The sequence below is a fragment of the Lissotriton vulgaris genome, chromosome 3_1, assembly GCF_964263255.1.
Source record: "Lissotriton vulgaris chromosome 3_1, aLisVul1.2, whole genome shotgun sequence".
NCBI classification, from domain to species: Eukaryota; Metazoa; Chordata; class Amphibia; order Caudata; family Salamandridae; genus Lissotriton; species Lissotriton vulgaris.
The window spans coordinates 2,136,862,023-2,136,888,437 of NC_141689.1; the positions used below are offsets into that span (position 1 = coordinate 2,136,862,023).

General features: G+C 43.8%; 1 protein-coding gene across 7 annotated transcripts in view; it reads right to left on the reverse strand.

Moving 5' to 3' along the window:
- LIMCH1 (LIM and calponin homology domains 1) overlaps window positions 1–26,415 on the reverse strand; it is an 892,718-nt gene that overhangs the window by 657,942 nt on the left and 208,361 nt on the right. For all 7 annotated transcript variants that reach the window (XM_086962709.1, XM_086962710.1, XM_086962708.1 and 4 more), the window contains exon 2: window positions 6,349–6,419. In XM_086962709.1, coding sequence (XP_086818835.1) covers window positions 6,349–6,419 — 71 coding nt within the window. The remainder of the gene's footprint in view (window positions 1–6,348; window positions 6,420–26,415) is intronic.

The following is a 26,415-nucleotide window of genomic DNA, read 5'->3' on the forward strand; positions in this document are numbered from 1 at the left end:
GCGCACCCCGCAGGCACGATTAGGCAGCCCATGCAGTGAGGAGCACCAGGCCTGCATTTGATCACCCCTGTGTGCCCGAGAAGTTAAGGGGCAACATCTCCCTCCGCCATGGTGACCATTCCGCCCATAGAACCCTTCACCGTCGACGGTGCACCGGCGTCCCTGGCCCCGAGATGGAAAGACTGGGTTGAAAGGCTGCAATTTTACTTTGAAGGGGCAGGCACGACGAGAGAAAGGCGCAGGGCGCTTCTCCTGCATCTTGGTGGGAAGGACATTTATCGGATTTACAAGACCTTGGTGGAAGCCACCCCTCACACATATTACACGCTTCTCAACGCGCTCAATGCCCATTTTGAGCCAATGCAAAGTAAAGACTACGAGCGTTTCATTTTCAGGCAGGCACGACAGGAAGCGGAAGAATTCCTCGACGCATTCCATGGTCGCCTGAAGGAGCTAGCGAGCACGTGCGGGTTCCGCGACGAGCAAGAGGAAATTCGCGGCCAGATCATTCAAGGCTGCTACTCCTCCGACCTAAGGGTGAAGATCCTCCAAGAGGACGTTAAACCATTAGCGGACATTCTAAAACTAGGCCGTTCGAAAGAGTTATCCCATGCGAGAGCGTCTCATATGGAAGCAGCGCTCCACAGACCGATCAAGAAGGAGCAGGTCCACGTAGCGGAGCACGTCAATGTGGTGCGCCCAAAACAACGCCCTGCTGGGAGAGGAAGGCCGCCAGAACGTCAAAAAGAATGCGGATACTGTGGGGGCGCGCCGCACAGGGCACAAGACTGCCCAGCGCGCGGGAGAAAATGCGGGTCATGCGGGCGCATGAACCATTTCGCATCAGTGTGCAGGTCATCCAAGCACAAACCTGAAGCTGCTCATGCCATAAGGGAGGACCCAGAGAGTGAAGACATGGACGACGACGCTCACAGCTATCCAGTGCACTACGTGTTTGCCATAGACCAGCCGCTGAGGAAAAAACAGCGGCTCCCGAAGTGCAGGATAAGGATACAGCACCAGGAGGTGAGAGCGACCATCGACACAGGGGCCTCGATCGAACTTATGGCGGCAAATGTCTACAACCAACTGCGAGACAAGCCGACACTGAAAGCAGCCAAGATCAGAGTATTTGCCTATGGACAAAAGACACCAATACCGTTAATTGGGTGCTTCCAAACGGAAATACAGCACCAAGAAAAGAAGACACCATCAACCATCTACGTTACCAAAGAAGGTAGTGGAATGCTACTCAGCGGCCAAACGGCTGAAGAACTTCACCTGATATCCTTTGCCATGGCAGTATTGGAGGAAGAACTGGGCACGATCCTTGAAGAATTTGAAGACGCCTTCAAGGGTATTGGATGTCTCCGCGGAAAGGAAGTATCTCTACATATCGACCGGTCCATTCAGCCTGTAGCCCTTCGGCATCGACGAATAGCGTTTCACCTAAGGAAAAAAGTGGAACAAGAACTGGAGACCCTCAAGAAACAGGGTATAATCGAGAAGGTCAGCGGGCCCACCCCATGGGTGTCGCCGATTGTGGTGGCGCGAAAACCCATCTGCGTCGACATGCGCCTGCCCAATGCAGCCGTGAAGAGGGAAAGACACCTGACACCCACAGTAGATGATATCCTGGGAGAGTTAAATGGAGCGAAATGGTTCTCCAAGATGGACCTAAGGTCAGGATATCATCAGCTGCCCCTGCACCCGGACTCCAGATATATCACCACTTTCTCCACCCACGTAGGACTCCGGCGCTATCGAAGGCTCAACTTCGGGATATCAAGCGCCGCCGAAGTCTTCCAAAATACGATTCGAGAGGTACTGAGCGGGATCACAGGAGTCCTAAATGTCAGCGATGATCTGCTGATATACGCTGACACCGTGGAAGAACATCACCGGAGGCTCAGAAGCGTACTACAAAGGATTAAAGAATCAGGACTTACGCTGCACCGGGAAAAGTGTCAATTCCTACAGAACACAATCAGCTTCTTTGGATACACGTTCTCCGATAAGGGAGTGGCCCCTGACCCTGAAAAAGTGAGAGACGTGCAAGCAGCCCCAGCGCCGACTAACACATCAGAAGTTCGGATCTTCCTCGGGATGGTGAATTTCTGCGGGAGGTTCATCCCCGACCTATCCAATCTCACCAGACCATTAAGAGAGCTCACAAAATCTACCACCCCCTGGCAGTGGGGAAAAGAGCAGGAGCTGGCATTTCCGAACACCAAGGCGGCTCTTTCAGCTAACACGACCCTATCATACTTTGACCCCACCAAAGCAACCAATATAGCTGTAGACGCCAGCCCGTATGGACTAGGAGCGGTACTGACCCAGAGTCAAGGTGGTGAGGACTGGACGTACATAGCCTACGCAAGCAGGTCACTAACAGAAACAGAACAACGCTACTCTCAAATTGAGAGGGAGGCCATCGCAATCCACTGGGCCTGCTGGCACTTCCATGTGTACGTCTATGGACACCCGTTCACTGTCTCCACCGATCATAAGCCTCTGCTTCCCTTGTTCCGAGGATCAGTTTCCAAACCTCCCCCCAGAATCGAGAAGTGGATCTTACAGCTCCAAGAGTATGATTACAAACTGGAATTTAAGCCCGGTGCAACCAACCCGGCCGACTACCTCTCCAGGCATCCCCGAGCAGCAATCACCCAGGAAAAAGAAGATGCAGAAGAAACTGAGGAGTACGTGAAGATCATCCTGGAGCGATCACGACCCCTACCCATGGGCATCGACTTGATTGTGGAAGCGACCCGTGGTGACGAAGTCCTCCAGCTAGTAGTAAACGCTATGCGTCAAAACAACTGGAAAACATTCCGGACTTCACTAAACCAGAGAACTCCCGAGGCGAAGAGTTCCCTGGAAGCCATCCTCAGGGTGAAGGATGAACTGTCCGTGGACAGTCAAGGATGCCTCCTCAGAGGACCAAGAATTGTAATGCCCACGAGTTTAACCCAACAGCCGGTTGAACTTGCCCACCGTGGCCACCAGGGAATGGTGAAAACAAAAAGCAGGCTCAGAGCAAAAGTATGGTTCCCGGAGATGGACGCCAAGGTAGAACAGCTGGTTAGAGGGTGCCGCTGGTGCCAGGAGGCAGGTCCACCCGAACCTCCACCCCCGGTGATCACTGAAGATGATCCGGCGAAGCCATGGGAACGAGTAAGTGCCGACTTCGGACATCTCCCGGATGGCCGCTATATGCTCGTTGTCATCGACGATCTAACAAAATATCCAGAAGTGGAAATAGTAACATCTCTGACTGCAAAGGAAGTGACTGCAAAATTCGAAAAGATAATTGCCACCCACTGCATTTTTGAACAGGTCAAGACTGACAACGGACCGCCATTTCAAAGCCAAGAGTTTGCCGATTACCTCCAGGAGTGGGGGATCCAACACAGGAAGATCACCCCCAGATGGCCTCAAGCTAACGGAGAGGTCGAGAGGTTTATGCGGACCCTCAACAAGGTAATCCGGATTGCTCACGCGGAAGGGACACCACTAGAGAGAGCCATATACACATTCCTGAGGGAATACAGGCTAACGCCCCATCGCACAACTACAGCTGCCCCGGGGCCATCAGCAATGGGCAGAATGGTCCGAGACACCATTCCCCATCATCACACCTGGACACCAACTGATGCGAACCCCCAGCAAACCCTGCGCAACAGGAAACGCTCGAACGACTACTCCAGTTTCAGACGCAGAGCCAGAGAGTCATCGATCTGGGAAAGAGATCGGGTCTATGTGAGAGACCGATACCCCGGGAGCAAGTTTAGGCTCCCGTTTGAGCCCAGACCTTGGACAGTTACCCGCCGGTCGGGCACAATGGTAACCGCCCAACGCGACGGTGAGACCGTCACACGCAATGTGTCATTCTTCAAGCGAGCCTTCGCCCCATCTGAAGATCAGCACGGTCAGGACCCGGACAGGGCAACGCCAAGCACTACAACATCCAACACCAATTCCCCGGCGAGTGTGCAAGGAAGCCCCGAGGAGCGGGCTGCGGCGAACACGCCGGATTCGGTGAGGCCGAACACTGAGAGCCCCCACCCCTCAGGTGACAGGCTATCGCTGACCCCAGCCCGACACGACGTTCCTCGAAGAGTCCTGTTCCGAGGCAAGGCTGCAGGCTATGGGTTGAGAAGAAACCCAGCCCCCTCTTCGCAGCTGGCAGACTTTGCTGTAGGCTGAGACTGTGAAACCTGATCATCAGACTGGTAACAGGCCTGCCGGCCATTTTTGATTTCTCACATGTCCAGGTGAAGCAATTGACTTTGTGACAGACTAATCTGTTATGGTTTTCTTTTGATTTAAAAAAGGTTGAAAGGAGTGTAATGTTTAAAGACTGCAGACGTGCAGTCTAGTTGTTGCGCACGTAGCCGTGCGCTAGCGCGGCCGTGATAAGTCACGCCCGCGTGAGTATAAATAAAGGAGGCGTGGTCACGGATTTAGTCCGGACCACGCGGAGACCAACAAGCGTGTCCTGGGTGCCGTTATTCTAGCGCAGCGATAGTGGCGCTGCGCAACATCCACGAGGGATCGACAGTATCATATATCTCGATGCAATGACAGAAACAGCAAAATACAAGTCAGGCGGCACACTATGCTAAGCACAGATATTTAGCTTACGTGTTTTTAAGCCTCGCCCTTAACTACATTGGCCACGCTCCTGTGAGAGATTCCTCCTCCTCCTCCCCCCCCCCACCCCCCCAAGTTTTTTCATCCCACTTAAAGCCCTGCCCCCAGATTGGGTTGTTTTTACAAATCGAAAAACACCGGGACTGAATGAGTACACCAGAACAAAGCTTTGCTGTAAAAACCGCGTTTTTTGGTAGAGGGCACAGATTCGTCAGGGCTGAGCTCCTGTGGGCTTCCATTCTGCCCACTCTCAGCCAGAAAGCGAAGCGCCTCCCAGGTCCCGCCAGGCAGTACTGACAGAAATAAAGCACGGGTGTCTCCCAGAAAACAGTTTAATGAGACTGAAACAAAATACTATATTAGGAGCTTTTCAAGCATTGTGGTGAACCGGGGACTTGAACTGGAATAGTACATGCAACTTGCATAGAATGTTTTTTTGTTTTGTTTGTTTTCTTGCCAAGGCCCGGCCTGGTATTAGATTAAAGTGATGGCAGAAACGCAGGGCTAATACAAGTCATCTGGCTGTGGTCTGCCCGGAGGCCTCCAGGTCACGAGTTCAAGGTCATGCAAGCTTATATATACTTCCGGGTCGAAAAATGAGTATCATTCACTCGGGTAATGAGAACACTTACTGTTTGAGCACGTGTAGTCGATGGAGTTGGTAGCAGGTGTCACATAAAAAGCCAACATTATCTTGCCCACTGAATGCGATGTGATGCTACACAAATGGCATACTACACAATATTAATACAAATGTGTCACTATCATAACAAGTACGAGTCAAAGGCTAGAATCAAGGATTACGGCTATTAATGATCTACACATCTTTTTATATAAACCTATTTCTACCAAAGTTGGTGGCTATCAAATGATGGTGGAAGGATGAAAAGAGGAGCCAGTCCTACTAATACTGGAGCCATTACCTTTAGGTTACACACACCAGTTGCTGCTTTAGCTTGCGAGTGGACCAGTTGGCATGGTGGGATTGTGGTTTTACACAATCCAAATAAACTCACATGTCCTCCGCTCAAATTAATTTCATATCTCCCTATACCAATTCACCACTAATCCTCTTCGGGTTCAAGAGTAGCGTGCTACTCACCGAAAAAGTGCTTCAACACCTCGTATGGGGTATTTATTTATAAAGTTTTATATAGTGGGCACTATATAAATGCAATTACAATATGTAATGCTTTGCTCAGATCACTTCGGCTTTATGTTTTGAAGTCAAGCTGTTTTCACACATTGACACAAGGAAATTGACGGGGAAAAAGGGAGGCCCCTGGGATGGTATAACAAACGTGTCATCAACCGACAAACAGCCATCTTTGTAAATTGTACATTTAAAGAAGGCAGCCTCCTGTGAGGGCAATATGTATACACTTATTGCTGAGACGTAATGCAGTCCGTCTTTAAGTTTTCAAACCATGTATCCAGTAGTATTTTAATTATCATTTGTTTTCAGTGCAGAAACGATATATAGCCAAGCGAAATTCTACCATGCAACAGGAACACCTTTGAAAACGTCCATTCCCCTCATCCTGGTGTTGTCTTACGAGTAACGTCAATACTGAAAGCGATTTGCAATGAAGTACTCACTGTACAAGAGTACAGAACAGTCATTCAGAGAGCAGGCAGCGCCGAGAGCCGCACGAGACCAGACTTCCGCTTTCAATCAGGAGAAAGACTTACTCGCACAGCAGGATGCCGTTCTCTAATCCAGCCCGGAAGTCCTTATCCCCGACACTCCTGCCAGTCACTTGCTGTAGAAACAAACAAAAGACGGTTGTGGTTAGGGCTGTCATTTTTACACTCACTTCAGTCACTTTGTGTTCCTAAATCAGCCATTTTACATAATGCAAGCACTGTCAACAAATGTGGATGGCTGCTTTCTGGCACTAGAATTCCAGACTATAGTAACAGAGAGAACCCCCTTCAATCAATCACATGCATGCCAATACAGCAACTAATATAAAGGCAGAGAGAGCAAAATCTGGGCCTTAACCCCTCCTCGCTTGGCGCACTGAAATGGCATCTAAACACTTTTACATAAGGAGGCTGTCATACTTCCCTGACTAATACTTTGTGTGATAAATACAGACACGCCAGTGAGCGGTATTACCACTTTACCCTACATCTGGCAAGGGGACCATGCTGTGATAACACATGTTTTTCCCTGCTCCAATGAACTAAACTTAGATTGTTGCTCGCTTTCCTTCACAAATTCCACCAGCTCTTACGTGCACAAATCGGAGTTCAAATGGCGGGGTGCAGAAAATATAGCATGACTTTAAATTCCAATTATATAAACCTAAACCTATTGGCTTTGCAAAAGCGGATGGTCGTTTTAAATTTGTAGTTTAGAAGGAACCAGGTGGAGTAATTTCATGATTTTGGACTCCAAATGGACTTTTTGTCCAATTGGACCTATTAGAGGGACATCCCTTTGGTGTCCATAGCAGTTTCTTTATTTTGCCATACATTTAACCTAGTGTTTTGCAGTGGAAAAAAATAAATAAAGGAAATCTTTTGTGGGCAATGTAATACCAGATAAACAAGTGAATGTGACAAGAGTGTGATTATCCAGTGCACTTTTCATGCATTCTAATGTAAGCATTTCCTAGGAAGCTGAAGGATACGCCCCAACAGTCCGGTGGCTGAAGGGTCACCACAAAGCAAGTCATTGATGGAAGGAAACAATTGAAATAGAAATCCCGCCATGAAAGGAAGACACCTGCAAGGGAAAACCAGTATTTTTAAATACATCTGTTGATGCTCTTTTGGGTAAGATGAGACAATAACTTAGATTATATTTACTGACTAGGCCATGCCGACACGTTAATGACTATTAACAAACCAATATAGGCATGAAACAGTATTTCAGACATCTTCTGCGATTAGCAGAACCAAAAAAGGGTGCAGTAATATTTGCTATGGTTGTTGGTCCTGTATCGATTAAAAGTACTCAGAAAATATGCAGTAGAATTTTGCAATCAGTGTTTCTACAAGCTTTGAGCAAAATGGGCGAGTTGGGCGCACATGTTTGATCATATACAGGGGCGAGTTGGGAGCACATGTTTGATCATACACAGGAGACATTGCTAACACCGGCAGCCTAGATTTTTTTTGTATTTTTAATGGAGAGAATAAGATGGCTGCAGAATCTCAGGTACAGAGTATTGAGCAAAGGTACCAAACTGTTACTGCACTCTCCTTCAATATGGGCTGCAGCTTGCCACAATCAGTCTTATCCTTGCACATCCAGGATTGGATTGTGGTCGCAACTTGCCTTAGGCAAAGATTGTCAGTGACCAGCAGTACTAAATACTAAATGCATTCAGTAAGTACATTTTCAACTTATAGACTGATCATCACTTGGGGGAAGGTGGGCACATGGGTGCTGCATGACAGAGGAAGAGGAGCGTGATAAACAAATTAGTTACCTTTGGTGTTGCTCTTTCTGGTGGATAATCTAACCGCAGATTCCTCGACTTTTAAATATTATCCTGGCTCCAGAATGGATCTAGAAAACTTCACAGCAGTGCTCCCAAGCTCTGGCAGGTGGCCCTGTGGGGATTTGCACCACCCTGGACATGACAAAGTGAAGACCCGTAGATGCCACCCCTGCACATCTGATGTCAGTTTCTTATATTTTTCTCTTTCTACGCCTTCATACGTGGAAATCAATTGTTGGCGCCAGCGTGCTGATGTGGAACTTAGGACCTTCCTATTTGTGAAAGCGGCCACTCCACAGAAGAGGAAGGCAGGAGGGCAGTGAAGAATCTGCAGCTAGATAAGAGTATTCACCAGAAAGAGCATTACAAAAGGTACATAACTTGTTCTTCTAATGGCTACTTCTAACCACAGATTCCTCACCTTTGGAATAAATACAAAAGCAGGCATTCTGAGGTGGAGGGTCTGTGGACTATGCTTTAATAAAAAAAATGTCATACAAGACTGAGCAGCCAATATGATGCTCTTTTTAGACCCATCTGTTGAGGCATTAGTGTTTCATGAACATATGTATCAACACCCATGTCACAGCTTGTCAAGAACAGTTACCTCCAGTACCAGCACAGTTCTCATAGCCCTGGCTCAGGTGTAATGAGCCCTCATGCCCTCCATGGGTTGTTCTTGCCCAGTCATAGCAGACCCGGAAACTGAAGACTACCCATATTGACAAGGTCCTCTTTTGCACCACTTCACCATTCATTGCCCCTCAAAACCCAATAAAGAACTGTCCATTGATTTAAGATGCCCTGTGCCACCTTGGGGTGAAGATGACACACGTGGTTTGCCAGACAACGCCTGCCTAACTCGCCTTTTCTGGCATTCAAGAACCATGCTAGGTGGTTGGCAACCAGGAAGAAGTCCTGTTCCCGTCACTTTCAGAGACCTTGAGCTTGCTGGCACAAGGCCCAGGACCTCACTCCACCCTGCTTATTGCAGTACCACTGGCAGAGGTGTTGTCCCTGAAAATCTGTATCAGCATCCCCTTGAGAGACGGAAGGAATGATTTTCTGAATATCCTTGGCTTGCTGTGATGGTGGGGGCAGGGATAGTAAACGCGTTGTACATCACTGTGCCCAGCATAGACCCAAAGAATGAAATCATCTGTGAGGGGGATCATGAGTGGCTTTGGTTCACGGATAGAAAACCCCAACAATGTTAAGAAGCTGGCCACGCCTGGAGGTGATCCACGACTGACTGCGGTGAACCAGCCTTCAGCAGTCAATCTCGCGGAGGTACGGGAATACATTTACTTCCGACCTTTGGGCATAGGCTGTGACCTCTTCTATCACTTTCGTGAACACCTGCAGGGCTAGGGCAAGACCAAAGGGGTGCACAGTAAACTGAGAGTGTTCTTGTCCTACCTTGAACCACAGGTAGCGCCTATTAAACTGCAGGATTGGTATATGAAATTACACATACTGCAAATCTAAAGACACCATCAAGTCTTCTGGGTTAAGAGCAGACAAAATCTGAGCCAAAGTGAGCATCTGCAATTTGTCCTTCTGTGGAAAGATATTCAGGAGGAGAAGGTCGCAAATGGTCCTGAGGCCTCATGCTTTTTCGAGGCAAGGAAATCGCATATGAACTCCAGCATTCATCTGTGTCCAATGCCAGATCAATGGCAGCTTTGAAGAGAACAAGATGTACCTCCTGCATCAGGATTTTCAAGGGCTCTTCCAAAGTCTGTTCTGGTGTGGGAGGTAAATGGGGAGTGGAGAAAAGAAAGGGCAACGCATAGCCTTTTGAACTATACGTAAAACCTATTTTTCTGATGAATTAGGCTCCAATCTTGGAGGAAATGCTGTATCCAAACACCCCCCATGCCCCACCGACCTGGAATGTTTCATCAAGGACACACTAAAGCTTGGTAGCCACTGCTGAAGGGAGGTGTTGTTGAAGAACTGCTGTCTTTACTGCCATGTACTTTGTAGCTGTGGACATTGTACTGGAAGGCAAAGGGACTAAACGGTTTACTCCACCACCAGTGGGATGGCTACATGTCTATAGGCAAGCTCCCTGAAGAAACATCCGAGCTTAGGACTGTTGACCCCAGCAAAACCATTTCCCCACCAGTTGCCCAAGGAACGTGCTGAGGCATGGCTGTGTTTAAACCTTTCTACAGCACAGACTGCCGAAAATGTGGACCCATTAATGGGCATGTTCTTTAAGGAAGCTCGTACATCGCCCTGAAAATCTAGTAGAGCTCATCCATGCAGCCCTCTTAAACACCATTCATCTTTATAGCTGTAATGTATTCATATTAGTAAGAAAGTTACCATACATTTGTAAACATTGGTCATTAACCTAAACATTTGCTAGTATTTCTGGGCTACCTTCATTTGAAACTATATAGCTAAAAACTTCTTTCAAAAAGATTAAAGCATGAAATAGATTTATAATATATGGGATATTGCAAGCCCTATATAAACAGCAATCTCTAATAATTGTTTTACAATTAGCGACTTGTCATACACCGAAAAGACGTCAGAATTCAACTATTATAAGGTTATTATAGTCGAGTTCTGACATCACATGGTCTGTTGCCAGAGCCAGCAGCCAAGGTGAAAGGCAGGTCACAGAGAATAATTAAAGCAGCTGTTTAAAGCAACAAATGGAACTTTGCTTTTCTTTCTTCTGCTCTATTTTAATAGCTTACAATGACAAGCAGAGAGAATATGTTTAGATTTTGCACTTCTTTGATAGAGAAAAGCTAGATCCTTTTTGCATGTTTCTACACATTAGGAGTTACTGTAGCTTTTTTTTTAAACTAATTTGTATTGAACGGCTTCGAATATCTGTTTGCAACAAATATCGAACAGATTTTTGATGTATTTAAGTTTGCACTAGAGGTTTTATTTGTATTCTTCATGTTTGCAAACATGCTTGCTCTTTCATATGAAAGAGCTATTTACCAAGGTTGTAAGTAGTTTGCAGGAAATATAATGGTGTGTCCATGTATTATATGGGATAAAGTACCCCCTGGCGTACATAAGGATACTGCAAGTCACCTCGGAGTTCCATAACCTTATAAAGAACTCTGCCATCGGCCTCGTTAACCTATATGATTATGGAACCCCTCTGTAACTTGCAATATCCTTATAATGTATGACAGTGGAGGTACTTTATTCCGAATATCTAACAGTATAGTTATTATATCACTTGCTCTTTTATATTAGGTAGCGTTAAAGCCACTCATTGTTTTATTAATTTTCCCCAGGGCAATGTTTTTCAACCGAGGGTAAAGATAGATACAGAACGAACAGGATCAGTAAAGAGTAAGCATGCACCAGATACTACTAGATATACAATAGTATGCACCAAGCATAACCGGATGGATACGCTGGGCTTTCAGTAAATGTCCTTGCAAAAAAAGGATTTGACAATCAAACAGACTTACGGCCAAAGATAGCAAGTCTTCTGCATGCACAAAGTATGCATAATTCACAAAGTCAATCACAAAAAAAAAGAAAGTCAACCATGAGAATGGCTGCATTGCGCACACACAACAATTTGCTCTATTAGAAGATAGAGCAATAAATTATGTGTTTAAAGAGGTAGCACGTTCAAAGAATTCTAGTCCTATATTTCAAATTCGAAGAGTTCCAGTTCCATATTTCATAGGCATGTGGCTAGACAGGCAATGCAATAGGGAACACACCAATGAAAAAAAAGCCTCCAAGCATCAAGACTCAAGAAACTGAGAAGCATGATAAGATCACCAACACACTCCACAAACTACATTGGCTTGCCATGCAAGCCGGAAACACCTTTGAAATCTACAGAGCCGTATTCAAGAATTCCTCCCCCAATTCACCACCCTAGAGAACAGGGAAGATTAAGAATTCTGGTGATTGAATCCAGCACACACTGCCAAGCACAAAACAAATAAATGCATGAAGGACCATAACGGGGAACTCCAACCCAACGCAAACAGGACAAAGACCTTCACTATTACACTTCATGAAAAAACTGAATAATCTCTTCTAGAAGGAACACCACATCATGAAGTAATCCCTCCAATGGCTTACCCCGCATGGACACCAACATGCAAGCAAGTCTTAACGCCCGTATAACTGTACCCTCCATTTAATGCACAGTGCTCTGTCTCAATTGTGGCTGGCAGGGAATGGGTGTGGAGAAGGAACAAAATATAAAAAAAAAAGAAAAACCACTTACCTCCTCACTGTGCCGTCGCCTCTGCCGTTGCTCCGCTTCCTGGCAAGTGCTGGAAGCAGGAAGCACATAGGTTCTCCTAAGTCAATCACGATGCCGCTGTCACCATGACAGCAGCGTTGTGATTGGTCTGCATGCCGTGGTAGGCGCTCAGATGGGGACTGGGAGCCTGTGTATGTTCTCCATGCAGGCAGTGTATTACAGCCCACTGGTGAACATACTTTGTGCACAAGACGGCCGGCCAAACTGTCATGCGCACTTATTGTGGACAAACCACTCCTCCCATGGCTTTAACCTCAGCCCAGCCCCGCCCCAATCCAGCCCCATAGCTATGAAAAATAAAATGATAATAACTATGTTATCATTTTTAGTTTTTCCTGCTCAGAGAACTAGGATCATGCATATAAATACCTCCAGACGCATTTATCATTCCATCAAGGAGACATTGTTGCAAATGTTTTACGAACTGCTTTGCATTTGCAAAATTAACCAAAAGGTATTTTTACACATTGAAGTATTGACAATTGGTGTACAGAAGGACCACGATGGGGGACTCGTGTGGGGAAACTATGTATTAGACCTGAAAAATCCTGAATGCTACATGCCAACATGTGTAACTGTAGCACCTTGTGCATGCGACTGTGGGCAAGTATTCTTTTTTGTGAATTTTGTAAATGTTCGTGCACATTTATCACTGTGTCCTAATGCAATTGTTTACTTTGTCTTCTCTACAGCATGTAGGCCCAGCTTGGCCAGGTCAACGCTAAGGACAAGGGGAGTAATCTAAAAAGATTTTTTGAGGGTTTTTACTTTTCCTCTCCTTTGGAAGCCATACATGGTATCAAAAGACTGCAGGAAGATTGAACAGGTGAGGGGTTATTTATTTCTCTCATGAGATCAATGCTGCCCTAATTACACAAGGCCATAAAGCATCAGTAAGCAACCAAGACTCTGAGGGTTCGTATCACAAAACTGTTACTGTCTTAAACTGGAATTTATAAGAAAAACAAACCAGAGAGGAGTTGGCCTAACGGCTAGAGCGGTCAACCTCAAATCTGGGGAATTGGGTTCGAGTCTCGGCAATGAGGCTGAATACCCTGTGATTTGGGGCAAAACACGTAATCTCCCTGTGCCTAACAAAAATGAATGTGTCTTCATGTAACGAAACAGGTGCTATGTAAAGCGCTCTGATACCCGATTCGGGTCAAGTTTGCGCTATATAAAACTCTGTTATAAAAAAAAATCCATGTATGGTGTAATATGGTTAATACTTCAATACATTTCTCCTTTACTTAATGTCTACTCGAATCACACTTATGTGCGCAGGGCAAATGGAATGCTGGGCACAAGGGTGGTTTGGAGGGGTTGGGAAGCAGGTAACTGCTTTCTGGCAGAACCCTCAAGATGGTGTACACGTTAGTAGTGCCTTACCTTAACTGTTCCATGGGCAGCTCTTCATTTGCCCTCCAACAAAGACAGCTACTCGGAAAAGAAGTGTGAATTGGGCCTGTTTGAGGGCTCGTAACTTTGGACCTAGACAGTCGACTCAACTAAATTCTATTTCACCACCACACAAAATATTACACAGTATTATGCAAGACTAGCCACCGTTAGAAGATGGTGCCAAAAAGATGTTTTGCAACTTGAATACAAATGTTATTATTCCAATCTACTCACATCTTAGCATGTAGAACCAAACATGTGGCTACCAGACTGTAAACACACATGCTGTCCTGACGATGCAAGCGGCACAGAGAAATGTAAAACGCTAAAAAGAAATTCAAATAGGAACATCAGGTGGGCGTTTGGTGCCCTTTAGCTTGAAAACATAACTTGCTTTTTGGCCCTCTGTGCCAGCTCATAACTTGCTAATGTATTCATTCTCTAATTGCTATCGCGGAGTAACATCTATCCCAGACAACACTCTGCGCCTCTTGGAACAAAAATATTGCTTTTGTTCGTGTTCGCGGCTGGATTGCATAACAGCTCTTGGGCGCCGGGCCAACCCCTCCGAACGGATCCATACTGCTCTGCAACAGGAAAAACAACAACTTGTTCGTAGCTATGGCTGCTCAATCAGGGAAAGGAGTGCGCTGGAACAGAATTTGTTTATCCTGTTTCCTTTTCACACAGAATTTGTTATGGAACCCATCACAAAAAGGCTACCCCAAGTTGTGCTGAGGAAGTGTTCTTCACTCGCCTTTCCTTGGTTTGTCACGTTCATGAGCAGGGGGAGCCAGGAATGAGTGCAACGAGAAGGCACAGTCACACACCGGAAACTCCCAGACCTGGCTGGATCAGAACCAGGAACCACTAGTGTCCGGGCACCGATGCAGACGGCACCTGTGCATGCTGGGAAGCGGATCTGTCACTGTAGAACGCTGTGACCGAGTTTCCTGCAGAATCCCATGCTCATTAAGCATTACTGGGAAAGGGCGAGGGCACGTTCTTTGCGGGCGCGCGCGAAGCTCCAGGCCCGGTCATTAGCACAGGAGTGTCAGAAGCTTTGGCGGGAAGCTGAGCCTGGTGGCAGCGCGAGCAGATGCCGTGCCCCGAGGCGGCTCATTCCAGACAACTAGACTGTGACAAGTTATACCAAACATGGTGCGTGCCTGCCTGCGAGAAAAAACACACGGGTCTGTTTACTCATACTGCTGCACTAGCAGGGGAGGGCTGCAGGTCAAAGCCCGAGGAGTCACGTGGATTCAGCATGGTTAACGAGGCCTGGATCAATAATCAAATAATGCAACGAGTGAGGTAAACACGAGAGGACTCAATACATGTCAAGTCTTTCTTGATGGGTGTGCGTGCTCGTCTCCAGCCGCTATCAAAGCGCTTCAAACGAGGCACAATCTTTATGTCGAGGCTTTGCTTCGGTTTTGGTCTGTAGTGCGCTTACGAGCATTTGGTTTTCCTTTCAGCTTTACAGCTAGTAGCAGCAAGCTTGGAAAACCGCATCTGGAAGCAGTGAAAGCAGCCAAAGAACAACACAATTGTTTGAATATGTCGGAATATTTGATAACAAAATGACCACCTTAGCTAACCATGAGGGCCTAAATATTGTTTACAGCAATATGGCTCCGTTGGGTGTAGAGTTTTTAATATTAACTCAAATGGGGCTATATTTTTAGAAACTATGTTTAGGACACCATATTCTTGTCAGGTTAAATTCAGGCACCAATATTTCGGTATCATGCCAATCAGGCAGTGTGTGTTCATGTGTGGTAATCAGCTCTTCGTTCATTGTCCAAAGTTAAGAGTTTCTGCAAGAGCACTGCAGTTCCTACAATTCAGGGCCTGGAGGAGAGTTCTTAACTCTATTTTAGCTGTGTTAGCTGTGTTGAGGTAGAACAGTTTCCTCTCTCAATCTTCCTGAAACAAATGAGGTCTATACGTCTTTATGTCAGGCACTTGGATCTCTTCACTAATTCTGGTAAGAGTGGAGTTTCACCCGAGCAGGTGTTTAAGCAGAGATTTGGAAACAGACAATGTTGAGTAGACTATGACACCAATGAAAATGAAAGGACCAGAACTTAAAAATAACCAAGACCATTAATCAAACTAAGTAAAATGCGACTTATTTTGCATAATAGGTGTATCTGTAGAATGCGTGTTCATTAGAGAAGGTTGTCTTGGTGTTACTGACACACCATATTTGTTCTTATCCAGCTCAACAGCACTCATTTTATCGGGCTCAGATGGCCGAGTGCCCTTAGTGGGATTCGAACTTGTAACCATAAAGTCAAACGCAGATCCCTGGGGAGCATGTACTAGTCCAAGCACCACCATGCTAGCAGATACTTTAATCTCCTTTCACTGACCCCTCTCATCTGTTACTCCATACCCAAAACATGACCTAACCTCCATGATTAATCATACTGCAGAAGACTAAAAATGGCAGAGGCAACAACATTCCCAGAATCAGTAGCAACTCAAATAACGTGTCAAATGCCATACGGGAGACTTTTGGCTAGTTCTACTTTTCATTCAAGCATTAAGCAGTCACACTTGCATTTTCATTTTAAAGCATCAGCACAAATCCTATCTTGCTTAGAGCGGTTGGCTGTGAAACCAGGATTTGGTCAAAGTGGGCTTCATTGCATGGAGAGAGTTCACAGTTCTGCAATAGGAGAGATGAGTTTTTGACATACACAGACACACTTCAGAACTGGTATTGGGGAGGAAACTGATAGACAATGAGTTATTGGACACGGTATAGCAATGCTATTTATTTATTTATAAAGTTTTATATAGCGCTAGCTAGACCTGTGGGTATCAGAACGCTTTACATACACAAAGGAAAAGAAAAAAATTGCACTACATCGTAAGAGATGAGGATGCAAGAAGATATAAGCAAATACATCATACTTATGAATACAGTGAAGGGGAGAAAACGCAGGTGGTTGAAATAGTCAGATAACCACCATCCTTGAAGGTCAGAGGTTATTGATGCCTAGGTTGGTTGACTTGGTCAGTTTGGGCTTATGTAGTAATGAACAGTGAATTTACCTTGCTGGAAAGAACCTGCACAGATTAACCTAAGATCGCAAGATCCGACCCCCACTTCAGAGAACAAGCCATTGAGGAACACAAAACCAGTCGATACCAGTCCATACTCAGACTTAGGAAATCACACAGGCCAAATACATCAATGGAGCGCTCAATCAAACCAAGAAAATATTTATCATTGACTTTGAACCATACAACTTTCGTGCCATAAAAAACAACCAATGCAAAAACAACAGTTGATGGACAGAATGCAGAACAATGTCATACATTCACCCCAGTACAGAGATCTAGGCCTAAATCCATCGTTTTTTTGCTCACTATGCCATTCCAGTTTGAACCCGTCCATTATCCCCTTTGGTATCGCTTTGTTCGCTTTAAGTTGGCAGGGTATGCCCATAAGTGGGCCCCTTGCTCACTTTGCCACTGGATTCCAGATAGCCTGGCTGATGAGGGTTATAAACCCAAAACTGGTCCGAGGATGCTCGTTACCGGTCCAGGGAAGACAGGCTTGGCAGTTCGGGCTTGACTGTTCCCAGGAGGTACAGGGTCAGACTGATTTGCAAATGGCCATGTTTGAACTGGGGTGGTGGATTGCGCTTAAGAATGATGATGGATTAAACCCAGATCAGTTGACTGGGGGGGTGTGTTTGATTTGCTCAAACCCTTCGTCCATCATCCCCTTTGGTATCGATAAAAAACAAAAAAACTAATGGAATCCACAGGACTAAAAGAAGGGGTATTAAACATATACCTCTAGAGACAAATATAGAGGCTATCGCAACTCTCTATGTTGTTGAGTGTACGTTAGAGAAGAAAGCAAAAGAGAAGCAAAGAGACAATACTCAACATCGTCTCAGGATAATTGGTATACCATCAATACACAACCATGTGCCTAGTGTCATCATCTGGGGTCCCAGACAACCCTCTGCTGTCTCTCTTAGTTATCAGAGAGAACAGAAAGAGAGCTGTATCATTCTGTGCGATTCTTACAGAAGGAAAAACAGATGGGATTGTGTTTAGAAAATGAGTAATTTGAAATAATCTCTAATGTGCAGTGCAAACAATACTGTGCAAAAAAGTGCTTAAAAAGGATAAACTAATGAGATAGTCTACTACCCTCTACTGCTAATCCTAGCAATCTCTCATAGTTTTCCTATTAAAATCAATGTGAAAGTGAGAAAAAGATACGGAACAGTTTGGAATTAATCACTGTTCACACGGTCACTGCTCGCACAGAGTGCTGCGACCGAAACATTGGAAACTGACTACACCCATCCGATCAGATTACAGCATGCCTCAGTGTTTTCTCTTTTAATTTATCTGTACATCGTCATGCCAACACCATGAAACAACGGAAAAATAACATGTAGCACTATACCAAACTCAGAAATAAACCAACAGTGCAAAGAAGCCAAGGAATTGGCCAATAGACCACTATACTATACCATGTGAACAAACAAATGCTTCATTTGTAAAAGAGCACCCTGGTGAGATAACTGGTCAAAAGGTAGATGAAAGGATGAGTTAATATATTTTTTATTCAAAAGTCAAAATAGGCAATATGCAGAATGTGTATCTTTCCCTTCCAGGAGCATATCCTCACACTCACAGTGCTCAAAAGAACAAAAGGGTGTTCCCTGTAAATCTAAATGACATTGACTGCATACGCCAGTGTGGCGCTTATCAACTTCTAAAACATCCAAAGACACTAAAACACCACCTCTCCAACCTTGTTTCAGAAAAAAGGCTTACAAGTAAACGAGCTTTTTCAATAATGGTCTTTCAAAATGCACATGTCCAACAACCGAAACATGTAGAAGGACACCAAATGCTATTGCTACTGCTTTGGACATCATTAAAAAGCAAGGTGGATGCAACAGGGGCAGTTTGCAGCAGCTTGCCAATGCTGTGGTACAGGGCTTGTGCATAAACCCAGAACTTCACCATGCAGTCCCTTCAGTCACATGGAGGGATCAACTTTAACAAGAGTTTTGGTATAGGACTTGAAGTATCGGAGGTGATACTATCCATTCATCTCCCATCATTGTATTTGCACGTAACCAAGTGCCGCATGCGAGCCTGCAGACGACAGCTCTTTCCAGCATAGCGAATCATAGAAGACTTTATTACACTAGTGCTGTGTTTATGTTATGTTAGACTCGAGCTAAAAAAATAGCATGTCGCTGGAAACTGAGATCATTGGGCCATTTTAAGCATCATTGGCTCATGAGACTATTCTGTGTGCATTTTTAGAAAGTTCCACTGCCCTATCTTTCCACATCCTGCCAAGGCATGACTTGCCACATAACCTGTTAAGGCAAGGAATGCCAGCTGCTTGAAACAGATCAGCGAAAAGGCATCGACCTAGAATATACGAAAGAACAGGCGTTCTTCTTATTTTGCTTGGAGCCCGATAATGTGGCAAATGGCCTATAATCATGAGACAGTTTGTTTTCGTTGAGACAATAATGCAACGTGAACCGATTTGAACCAACAATGTTGGCAGTAGGGGAAATATCCGGGGACTGGCGACTTCTCTGAAGGCAGAAATATGGTACACTGTGTATTTGAAGATAGTTTTGTCCCGGATGTAAAAACAAATAAACATGCATGAGATTTAAAATGTGTTCCTCGTGCAGATCGCCAATGACACGGACTATAAGGTAACCCATCCAACAAGTGGTGCACCTTCTTCAGAGAATGCAGGTTTAGATCCCAGCACAGCTCACTCAGCCTTCAATAAAAAGAGTGACGCCCAACTGAGAAATATTCACACCTGAAATCGTTTGCTATTAATGGTACTATTTAAGAGTTACTGTGAAGATTGGGAAGCAGAATGTACTCTTATTTTTTAAATCTAACGCATGATCAATAGTTTATGGCATTTTGTTCAATTTCTTTACCTACAAAGATAACTCACTCAGAGGTTAAAAAAAAGAGTCGGTATAAAACAATTCTACTTCATACACGTGGAATCTTACATTTCAAATGGCTACACTAACCCTAGCAGGTATAGACCAACTATCAAACATACATTAGCCTTATTAAAACGACATAGTGCAAAGAAGGTCATTGGTAGATGTGCAATTTGGTAGACTTGTGAATAGTATCACCTCTGATACTTCAAGTCCTGTACCAAAACTCTAGTTAAAGTTGATCCCTCCAGATGACTGAAGGGACTGCGTGGTGAACATCTGAGTTTAAGCACAAGCCATGTATCAGAACTGAATTTAGATTTTCCAAAACAAAAATTTAGATGCAAGCTATAACATTTGGAAACATCTATCCATAAATCTATAAATCTATCTATCTAAAAACGCTTTATCTATCTCTATCTAACACATTGGTGATACCCATGGTGTCCCTATGGGGTTTCGATTGAAAAGCCTTTTTTTCCCCTTTATTCGACCGCGTGGACGGTCTTGCACTAAATGTGGCACGGAAATAGAACTTTATTCAATGATTTGAAGGGTGTAGGTTTTGGGGGGTGGTGTGCCGATGTGCCAGAGACTTTACTGTTTTACTAAGGATGACATTTTTCTCCTGATTTTGCTACCAACTTAGTACTTTAACTCAGTTTTGATTTTGCATTTCTCTGTGTAACCCTATTTGCGGACAGCCTTCATGGTATTGACTATACACAGTCTTAGATTAGAATAATTTTGTAATAAAATCCTTTAAATATTCCACTGATCTAGAACTAAGTTATTGAGAGTGGGCCCTTTTACCTAACTGATTGCATTTCTGGTAATTTGACGAATTACCAATTTAGGCCACATTGACTCATGAATTTGAGGTTTGACAACTCTTCGAATTATGGGCATTTTAATTGATTTTCATTTAGGGGTGTCAAAATTGGGAGTCCCCCAGGCCAACTGAAACCATTTAAAAACGTTACTGTGCAGCTTTAAAGGGGTAACACTTTTGTATATCACTGCTGTTGTAACTGACAAGTCAAGATTTGTGAATCCAGTTAATTACATTTTGATATTTATTTTTTTGCGACCTGTAATTGGATGGATTAAGGCTGCTTTTTTCCTGGCCATCTTGAAACTCTTTCACGTTGTGGATTTATTTTTCTTCCAAACAGCAATAGGGAACTAACTCCGGGGATGTGTTCAGGGCGTTCCCAGAAACGAGGAAAAAATTCCACTCCTGAGAGGACTGCGCTCAAAAGCTGCGTGTCTTGTGGGTCGTTTTAAGTGCTGGATTTGATAACAATATTGTGCTCAACTCAGGAGTCACTTCCAATTTAGGAGTTTCAGGCAATGTAAAAAACAAAACAAAACGCAACAAAACACACAGTAGTGCCAAACACTAAAATGAGTGTCTGGCCTTGATTAGAACACGGGAGGTGGAGCATGATGAGGCCCTGTGCCCAATCACCACGGCAGGTTTGGTGCGGGGTCTGGCCAGGCTCTGTGATCAATTTACTGTTCTATTGGTTGCCCGCCATCTTGGAATGGTAAACTCAAACAAACAAAATGTCTGTCGTATCAGAAAGCATGCATCTTCATGCATGGTGATTTTGGGGTCGTCGCTATATAAAACGTAATAAATAAATAGCTATTTATTTTTTGGTTTTTGCCAATGCTGAACAGCATTTGCACATTGTCCCACTGATTGTTAGCCTGTTTCCAAGTGTATACTGACTGCTCACACAAAAAAAGCAAGCCATGTGCTAACAGACAAAGTAATTAGATGACACTTGGGATCAGGTCTGACCCATGTGGTATCTTGGATGACCAAAGCGAGATCTCTTCAGACCGAAATGCAAGACAGTCTTCAGCAATCACAATGAAGCATTTACTCTGTGAACTGAATACTCGGGAGAGTCAGCGTAATGAGTTATTTTGCGTGAGGACACAGGTGAGAACACTTTCTTACCAACACTGCTGAGGAACGTATGTCCCAACAAGAACATAAATGGCCTTTAAGAAGAAGTAATATGATTGAGCACAAATTGGCAAATTAGGTGATGCTTGTGCCATCATGATAAGGGCATTGTCGCTTCTGCCAATAAGGGGTACGCTCCATTGCCTGGTGGCAAAACCTATACATACTTTGCCTAGCACCACCCATCCTGGACACTGAATTTGTACAAACAGGAAAAAATCACAAACTTAACAAGAACCACAGTCAACAGGATACATCTAAAAACAAAACGGTCATCTTTGTGGGGAAGAAAAAAGGAAAAGAAGTGACTTATGCAAGAGTACTAGGCCAACGAGAAAGACTTCTCAGAAGATTTGCGTTTCCCTGTGACTCAAGGCCATAAGGCCTCTGGAAGGAAGGGCATTTAAAAGAGGCCCAGGCTTAGGAGATACCAATGGCACTTGTCTCAATTTCTCAACGGACTGGCACAAAACATTAATCCTTGCTTACAGTTTCAAAGTTTTTTTATCTGGGATTAATCTAAGGCTTCAGTGCACATCACAACTTTCACTTACTTGTTTTCAACCCATTAACTTTTTTAGAACCTTACATGGGGTTCGTTCCTTTTTTATTGTCAAGTTGTGCCTACGACACAGTTGTTCACAGAAGATGATTTTCTCACATTTTGTTCCTATGCACAAATGAAGCAACTCATAACTGCAACAAAAAAGATAAGACCTGGTCTGGAAAAGTCACTGGCAGCTACTGAGTGTTGAGTGCAATGATTTCTGACTGCATGCCTGCATTCAAGAATCGACCATGCTTGAACGCTGCGGTTGGGAGGTTGGAGTGTCGCTAGCTCTGCACACGTTTGTTAAAGGAGATTACAGGATAGGTTGCATATTCTACAACTGGTGGGAAGTCCATGTATGAGCTCCCTTTGAAATGCCATCAACTCATTTGGTAAGTGAATAATTGTGGGCAAGCGAAGTTTGTGTTGTTTAGATCTCACAAAAACGAATAAAATTAGTATGAAAAAAAGAGAGTGCCATGATTTCGGAAGAAATCATCCTGAGGCTGGAGCTGGCCAGTGCATAGTCTGTGCAGGTGCGTAGGCACAGGGACTCATTTACCTATGCAAGAGAGAGAAAGGCAGAAGAGGGAGGAATAGAAAATGAAGAAAGTAATGAAAAAGAAAGTAAGGTTTCAAAAAGAAACTGCAAGTGTGATAAAGAGATAGGAAGTATAGGGTGGTAGAAGAAAGCAGAGACCTCATGTCTCATTCACTGAGGGCGAGACTCACAATTTTGGAGTTTCAATTGAGATCTCACTCACAAGAGGCTAAATGGCACATCTGGGGAGAAGGACTAGATTCTGAACTTTAATGCAACTCTATTCAGAGATTTGTTGTGTGTAGAGCAGGTACTGGAAGTTCTCTTTACAGTCTACGTCACAAAGATTTGTTTTTTTAAACTCATTTTACATGTATTGTGATTGGTCTATCATTTTACTGACGTCACTTCTTATGATGTCAAAAGTTGTGTCATTACTTCCGTTGAAGTCATCAGTTATGCTAATTAGTTCTCACTCCTAAGAATTCCCATAACTTGAGAGATCGGAAGGGCTTGAGGTGGGATCAAAAGAAGCCATCCTTGGTATTCAACAGTAAGCACCTAAGAAATCTTAAGGTCCAGGGGCTGATTTCTTTTGCTTAGTTCTAATGAATCTTCTTTCATGCTTAAAGCTCGAAAAATATTCTCTCACTTCAGACGGAGTTTAATATAATTAAAAGGGATGTAGGATGTGGGTTACTAGGTGAGAATCAGCGACACTTCACGGTTTGATAGCAGCATTGTGCTGTCTTTTCCCAAAGTTTACAATTTCTTTAATGCAAACAGCGGAGTAAAAAGATCGGCAGCAGCGTACTGCTCTGTGCACAATACACTGGCTATTTGTGAGCAAAAGGCAAGTTTCAACATTCATCATTTAAAATACACATATAATAGTAATTAACAACAGTAGTATGATTACAAGATGTGACTACTTGGGCTGCTGACTGCAGATCAGGAAGAGTAATGGTTTATTAGCTAACATCGATCACAGCTCTGTTGGCTGGTGTGCTGGTCTATATAAAGCCTTTAATAAACATGCCAACGAAATGCATTTACAGAACAAGAGAGGGAATACCTTATCTCGTAACTTCTAAGTGTGAAGAAAAAAATAAACATTTATTCGGCACAGGTTACAAAAGGCAAACAAGCATTGGCAAAGCCGACAGATCTGGCTTTCATAAGTTAAAGCATGCAGCAGTAAATTAGAGTGAGACGTGAGTGAGACAGAAAGCGCAGAAGAAAGGGCTACCTATAGGTGAAAGAAGTTCACTGCAAGCAGTCAAAGGGAGATGGAAGGATACACCCAAACAGACAGAAGCTTTAGGTGACCGATTAATACCCCATTAGGCTTAAGCACAGCCGTGATTCATAAAGTCTCAAGCCAATGGCTGAAAGAGGCAGGCCCGAGAAAGTCTATGGTTAAAAAGGGCAGACCCAAAGGCCCCTCTAAGCGTATTATTAGTAATAAGTCATTTTGACTTATGTGCTCTGAAAACCCGGACATAAAAATACTGGTGCTGAAGATAACTTTTCAGTAAAGGTGCTTTTCTCTCCCTTCTTGATACTATCTCAATTTTACCTGATATAGCCATCATGTAATATCCCAATGTGTCCCCCTTATTTAGTACATGCAGCTATTGAAATAAAACTGAAATTGAGTAGTTTTATTGTGATGCATGCTTTGTTTGAGTTTGTACTTCACAACAGTGTCTTGCTGTGCAATTTCAATCCCACTGTGGCTATGATGCGCAGTGCACATACAAGCACAAAGCAATCCATCATGTAAAATTGTAACCTTAAGTTTTGCGTCAATTTATCAACTCATCAATTCCTGCATAGAGTGAATGCAGTCCACTTCCCAAAGGAAGCTGCTAATCAAGTACATTTAAAAACTCTAGGTCTTGGTTTACTACATCCATGTTAACAAGCAAGACCTTCAAGGGCTACACCAGTCTTTGAAGGGGCAATCAGTTTATACTGTTAACCAAGATTGCTGTAGTAAATCAGCAACTTACACTGGAAAAATAAAGTGTTGCAAATCAGGAGCATTTTGCAGAACGGAGGTGTTCTAAAATTTGCTCAGAGTTCAGTTAGAACTGTAATGCTAAAATAAGTTGGCTCAATTCCATTTTGTTTCTTAAGAATTTCATTATTAATTCAAAATTGACTATCACTTCAATCTGATCATATATCATTCTATTCTGACTTTTTGGGTAATAATATGCAGATTTTGGTGCTAGGGCACCAAAATCTTCACGGTCCAAATACCAGGCAATTTTTCCTTGTGTTAAATTTTGGGAAATTAAACCTGCTAGAAATTAAGGTAGTGTGTGACCTTTATTGCTCCCGGTAAAACATTGCACCACTTAGAACTGCAAACCCTGCGTGTTCAAAATTTTAAGGGTCAGTCGTAATCAGGCCTTATATGGGTGGTAACACATCAAATGCTTCTGTAAGCTTGAAAGTGTACAAGTAATACCACCTGGTTCATCTGGAACATGGAACACATCGACTCTTTAGAAAAAAAGACAATTATCACCCTCCATCATACCACTGATTTCCATTTTGTGATGAATAAATGGTGAACAAATTCATCTTCAACTGAAGAGTGATGCTGAATGCCAAACCGCCAGAGGCTGCACAATCAGTGGGTCTCCTTATTTCGTTTCAAAATGGCAAAACTCAGATGCTTAAGTGCCAAGGGGACCTCAAACACATCCATTCTGCAGGACATGGTGCCCGTTCTCGGGGGCCTTGTGCTCTTCGGTGGGTGCGGGAACAGCACCTTCAAACCAGGTTATAAATTAGTCACATAAGCACACACTAAATTTTTATTGCTGCAACGCGTTTATCGGCCCCCTTGTTACATTTTAAGTTGGTGGATGTTATACATAACATGTTTATATTATATGTGCAGTTTATGTATGGTGTAAAATGATTTGTATAAGCATGTAACATATCTTTATGGTATTGAATATAGTGCTGCAGCAGATACAGATATGGGTCTTTCTGGCTTTGAAAGTATTGCTTGCATTGCATACAGTGGTGTGATGGTGCTGTTGTCAAATTGTAATTATGGGTACTGGGTTGTGTTTAAATGTTGCACTGCTTCACCGTCACTGGCAAAGGGCTTTCAGCAAGCATTGGGCTTCTTATTTTTGCAGTGAGGCAAGAATCTGCCATGTCATTAAAAAGCCACATTCCTTTCCAGCAGAATTTAAAATTGTTTCTTTCCACAGGTTTAGATCTACAGATTACATGCGGTCACAAAAAATCTCCACCTGTTATATTCCTTAAAATCCTACATAAAAAAATAACCCTGGATAACTTTTTACCTCATTTGTTTTGAATGTGCCTCAACTTCCCTTCTTTATGCCTCTTCTGTGTATATACTCTAAACCTCATGCAAAGCTTTTTTTTATTTTTTTTAAATCAATTGCTTCTCACGTAGACCCTTCTAAAGATCTCAACTAAGCCGCTAATGTACCACAAATAAACTAATGCATAGAGTAGTTTACTTAAGGATGCAAGACTAACCTCAATAAGCAATGGACTGACCATTAACTTTGGGCTCATG